We start from the raw sequence: 6,000 nt of genomic DNA on the forward strand, positions 1-6,000 counted from the left end.
TCAGTGTAATTGTCATCTTAATCAATTTTTATATTAATTGAAGATAAGTTTTATGCTGAAACTTTTTTCTTGACAATCAGTACCTATTTTGGGACACCATGAAGAGTCATACACCTGTCAGAGTCACTGTTAGGAGTTAATGGGTGACATGATGCTAATGTCTTTTCTTTCATTCTTGTACTATATTGCCGCTTTATAACAACCAAAGTCTTTACTTTTCCTACCTCTCTATAATGGAGAAATTATAATCTAAAAGTCAGCTATGACTTTATAAATATCTGTTTTAGAAAAAGTGTTAGTAAATGTTTAAGGTATTTATGTAAATAATAGCAACAACAAAAGTTTTTTAATTCCTAATCTAGTGTAAATATAGTGGAAAAACTTCTTGAAACACTTTTTTCCTTCTCTAACTTTAAAAAAAAATCAGTGTTCTTTCTTTTATGATATGTGTTCATCCTCAGATAGTACAGGAGAGTAGATGCACAATTGATAGAAATTAAGAAAAACTTTTTTTCTTCTCAAATGTAAAACATATAATATTCTTAGAAAATTTTAAACCTTTCTATTGAGATAGTGGATACAAATTTAAATGTTGTTCTTTTAGCTATTTATTAGCTTTAAATGCAAATGAAGGTCACAATGCAAACACATCTGATTTCTAAACTCCTAATTAGTTCCAAGGTATTGTTGCTACTTACATTCCAATGCCCAAAAAACAAGAACTCAAAAATCAAAAACCCAAGACTACATTTGCATGCTCTGAAAATAGCTGAATGTTGCTAATGATATAAAATGATAGTTTCATAAATGGTTCAACATTTGGGGTCATCCATAAGTGAATAATTTTATGCATCTATAAATGCTATATTTTATGCTAATTGTATAATAAATTGTAACACAAATAATGTATTCTAGTATATAAATTCATAATAAGCTATCAACTGTGATATATTGGTAAAAGCTTTTGGTCCTAAAAGTAAAGCCAAGATTGTTTGTCATCAGATTGTTATCTGATAATACGTGAGTTGAATCAAATTAAGCTGTGAAAAAAACAAAAATAAAGGTAAGAATGTCAACTGAGAATAAATAAATACTGGTGCAAATATTCTAATTCTGCAGTGATATATCAAGGAGTAAATTCCCCTGGACAACCAGTCTTCCTGGAGGGGCAGCAACAGGTTTTACAAGTTCATATCCCACTGGATATTTCTTCCTTCTGTTCCATTCCTCTTACATGAAATCGCACTTTGCATGTAAAGCTTGTCTTTCTCTTTTGCTTTTAATTATATTTCTTAGCAGCTCATGGCATACAGTGGTTATGCCATGAACAAGGAAGGCCAAATTATTCAAGGATATTAAGTAATGTAGAAATATGTTTTGTCTGAAAACCAAGTACCATACCACAGGTTCCCATAAATAAAGCCAAAAAGCCACATTAGGTGATGTCCTCATTTTAGATATAAGAGTACCAGAATTCAGGAATCAATGACGTTTCTTTAATACTTTCGTTTTCAAGTGCAGAGAGATATGTTCTTCCTTTTTGATAGTATCCAGTGTAGGTCTGTTAGATTCATGTTGAAGTTCAGAAAATTGAACATTTTTCTGTTGCTAGGCTGTAGAAAAAGTGTTCTGTGTATTTGCGATGGGGAGAGGACACAAATAAAAAATGTTTGGAATATTAGGCTCCAATATTTGGAAACTTCCATATTTAAGATTGTCCAATGAAAACTTCTAGATACTAGTAGAGTATCTGTAATCCATCTATCTGTTGAACATTTTGTATATTTTCATGGGACCAAGATTATTTCATATATTCATGAACTTAGGAAAGAAAATTCTGGACCCTGTTACTTAATATATTAAGTGGTAAATGGGTCCTGCAGTATATATATAGATTGAGCCCCGTTTGGAAGAGTGAATTAAGGAGTTCTTCAGGGCTAGATGAGCAACCTGATGTAAACTCTAATGACATAGACCCATGCCTGGGTTTACAATGTTAGCTTTCTGAATTCCTAGAGATAATGTCAGCTTTCAAAAGAGCAAAGAATTAGGATTCTTTCTTTAAAGTTTGGTAGACTGCACATATAGTCACTTTCTAGCCTGTTTTTTTTTTTTTTTTAAGCCTTGTGTTTATCTAGAGTGGTCATATTGGGTTGGCCTACAAGTTTGTTCAGATTTTTCCCTAAGCTGTTATGGAAAAACCCAATGAACTTTATGGCCAAACCAATATATAGTCAGTTCAGAATACAATGTTATAGAATAATTTTCAAGTCCACTTGATAATTTTGCCTTTTAGAATTTCAACATATATATATGTACACTAATACTTCGTCTATTGTCCCTGTTTTTCTTTTGTTGAAAAACACAATATATATATGTTGTAGGGTTTTTTTGTTTTTTTTTTTAGCTAATGGTTTGGAAGCTGTTCCTATAATTATTCACATTACAGTCAAACTGGCTTTGCCACCTGTTCAGGCAAAGTGGTTGTGCCTATTAATAAATGTTTTACCTATTAATGATCCTTTTGAAGTGACTGGATCCCTGCCCTTCATTCCGTGCGCTTCTATTTTCCTATACTATTCACCTGACTAAGGATTAATGAAATCACCTCATCATAATCGTGACCATAATTTCCTCCAACAAGTACTCAACTTTGGTTTTAGCACTTTATTAATGCTTACAACGTCTCTCTCTCTTTCTCTCTCTTTTCCTTAGTTGTAGCACAGTAAGGATTTTTGAATGTATATTATCATCTAAGGTAAGCTTTCATATGATTTTGGCATATGAAGCTTATGACTGTCATAAGCCATACAAAGCTTGTGGAGTATGGCATGATTTTCATTATGTAATCCAATGAAAATAGACTCTTTAAAATCTCTAACATTGTAGTTGTAATGTGTATTTCAGTATCTTGACATTAACGGCTAATACTTATCACAACAATCTTCTGTTGACATGAAGCAAGTTGTTGAATGCAGTAGAGCATGAATTAAAGCATTTAATGTAGATGAAAATGAGTGATACCCAAGCATTCTGAACGCTTTGCATCAAGGAATGGACATGTACATAAGTGGCATCATTTCTACCAATATGTGACTTGATTTTTTTTTTTAAAAAGGAGAATGATTTTCCCAAATTTGCATTAAAGGAGTTTTAAGAATGTTCAAATGGCATGCTGTTTTTGTCTGGACGTGAATTTATTAGCAAGTAGTAAAACACTTTTCTAAAGGACCATGAATTTTTATGGTTTCATGGGGTCTCTCGTGAAAGGTACTTTTAGTTTTAAAATGCAATTCAGAACCATGGAGGGTAAGTATGAAATATTAAGTGGTGTTTCTCTCACCTTCAGATGTACTGGACAGATTTTACTATTAATTTTTATTTTATTATTTTACAGATTTTACTCTTGAACAGATTTTACTATATTTCCAATTTTTGCACTTTTGACAGTGTGTGAATAGCCAAAGTTAAAAGAGTAGTCCCTTTTTTCTTATCCCATGTGCTTCAATGGGAACTCTTTGTGCTTAATTAAAAAGAACATTAACAAACTGGAAAAGGTTCTTCCTACTGACTCATAACACGATTTGCATTTATTCTGCCATTCAGTCAGAATACTGAAATCATTCTATAGAGCAATCTCAAAAACCTTGCAAAGGGCAATAAACACTCTCCAACTAGTTGGGAATTTAAACCAAGAACAGATAATAGTAGGGAACAAAAAAACTGCTATGTGTCTGCAGGGAACTTGCTTTTCCTTCTCAATGCGGAGTGTTTTAGATTCTAAATGTACTAAACCCAAGAGAAGATTTCCAAGTAGGGACTGAATGAATCTTTGTAACTAACTGAAACATAATTAGTCACATTTGCAAGCAGCTAGTCAAGAGGTCTTGTTTCAGGGATTTTTCACGTGTAGACAGTTTTGACTTTGCTTTTTCCTTCTTATCCTTTCTAGGTGGCCTTTCCTTCTGCAGGCTCCTCTTGCAAGGTGTGCCTCCTAACATAATTGATTCATATTTGCGAGACTTGCACTCAAGCAACCCTGAGGAATAAAGGGCCTGGGCACTGCCTCTCTGCACGCCACTGCTTTGAAATCGGGTTGCAATGAGAAAGCATTTGTTTTTCCACCAGGCTCCCAAGTGTGGTCGTTTTTTTTCCTCCTGATGCTGAAGAAAAAAAAAAATGTTTGCACGGATTGCTTAATTAAAAATTGCAAACAAAATCTCATTTGAAGTTAGCATTTTGGTCATTGTTGTCTTTGCTTGGTCACTGTACTTTCCAAAAAAATGCAAGCTATAGAATAATCAGAAACAGTTATTTTAGCTTAACATAATAGACTCTGAAATCTTTTTTTCCCTTAGAGTAAATATATATATATATATATACACACACACACACACACACAATAAACAGCAATGTAACCTTAAAACCCATCTTTCTCTGGATCTAAGAAATTTTTCTAAGCAAAGAAGAGTTGTTTATTTCCCACAACCCTACTTAACTCCAGTGGATCTGTGCCCTTTTCCCCATTTAAATTTACTATGAGACATTCTTGAAGTCTTTCAGACAAGTTTTCTCAACAGAAGGGAAAATGTATTCAATAAATGGTACAATAAATCTGAACTATTTATGATGAAATGATACAGTATTTGTTTATGTGTTTGGGGTTGCATGATCAGACAGACCTAAGGACACAGGCTAAGAGTCAGGATGCTACCAAACTCAGGCCTGACCCAAGTCATGTCTCTGGCACAGCATCCTGGCCAAATGCACCAGAGTTCCTGCTAAATACCTCGTCACACTGATGGAGAGCTGTTGTAGACTACAGAGCAGTTACAGATTTAGAGTTTGCTGATGGCATCTATTCAAATTGATGAAAGCTTATTCCAAAATCTAGATGCCAATAAACATTTGTATTATAAACAATGTCCTTCACTTTCCTGATACTGCAGAGAAAGTTTCACTTCGGGGAGTGGAGTAGAGGGTGGGTAAGGTACCACACCGTTACTGTTTTCTACATATGGTATATCCTCATGTTAAGAATACTTATACATTGCAAAGTTCCCATAAGGAAGAAAATGTCCATTTTGAAATTGCAAAGAACAGAGTATCAGAAGCTGTCATTGCTATTAACTTTCCTGTAAGTTTGCTTAAATTTCCATTGAATTTGTTTAAATTCCATTAAATAACTTTGTTTAAATTTCCATTAAAGAAAAATGATATACCACAGGAATTTACGAAAAATTCTTTTGGGAAATGAAACATTCATTAAAATTTTTTAAAGAATTACACTATTGACTCACTTTATTTTTATTTATTTACTCACTGTAAAAGAAAGCTTGATGAATGTTTACATCTTGATTAATGCAGAAGTAGGAAAAAGCCCTACTAGTTCCAAGAAACATTGGAATAAGGCAATACATCCTTAATCACTCACTTTTATTTTTGTTTTAATTTCATTGGAGTACAGTGATTTACAATGTTGTATTAGTTTCAGGTGTATAGCAAAGTGATTCAGTTATATATGTACACATATTTATTCTTTTTCAGATTCTTTTCTCATATATATTACCACAGAATATAGAGTAGAATTCCCTGTGCTCTATAGTAGGTCCTTGCTGATTATCCTTCTTACATATATAGTGTGTGTATGTTAATCCCAAACCCCTGGTTGATCCCTCCCCACACCCTCCTGATAGTTCCCTTTTGATCATCATAAGTTTGGTTTTGATATCTGTAAGTCTATATCTGCTTTGTAAATAGTTTATTTGCATCATTTTAAAAATTAGATTCCACATGCAAGTCATATCATACCATATTTGTCTTTGTCTTATTTACTTAACTTGGTATGATAATGGCTAGGTCCATCCATGTTGCTGAAAATAACATTATTTTATCCTTTTTATGGCTGAGTAACATTCCATTGCATGTATATACCACAACTTCTTTATCCATTTCTCTGTTGATGGACATTTAGTTTCCTTCCACGTCTTGGCTATTGCA

The 6,000-nt window shown here is 33.2% G+C and overlaps 1 protein-coding gene across 11 annotated transcripts in view; it reads left to right on the top strand.

The window, feature by feature from the left end:
- Positions 1–4,635, top strand: part of MYBPC1 (myosin binding protein C1) — a 101,308-nt gene extending 96,673 nt beyond the window's left edge. For 7 of the 11 annotated variants that reach the window (XM_070789616.1, XM_070789621.1, XM_070789622.1 and 4 more), the window contains one exon: positions 3,953–4,635. In XM_070789616.1, the coding sequence (XP_070645717.1) occupies positions 3,953–4,050 (98 nt within the window). In that variant the 3' untranslated portion in view covers positions 4,051–4,635. Of the gene's footprint in view, positions 1–1,119; positions 1,188–2,715; positions 2,759–3,952 lie in introns of all 11 variants that reach the window. The other 4 variants (XM_070789617.1, XM_070789623.1, XM_070789618.1 and 1 more) reach the window with 3 other exon arrangements.
- The last annotated feature ends 1,365 nt before the right edge of the window (positions 4,636–6,000 follow it).

The sequence above is a fragment of the Bos indicus genome, chromosome 5 (genome assembly GCF_029378745.1).
Source record: "Bos indicus isolate NIAB-ARS_2022 breed Sahiwal x Tharparkar chromosome 5, NIAB-ARS_B.indTharparkar_mat_pri_1.0, whole genome shotgun sequence".
Taxonomy (NCBI): Eukaryota; Metazoa; Chordata; class Mammalia; order Artiodactyla; family Bovidae; genus Bos; species Bos indicus.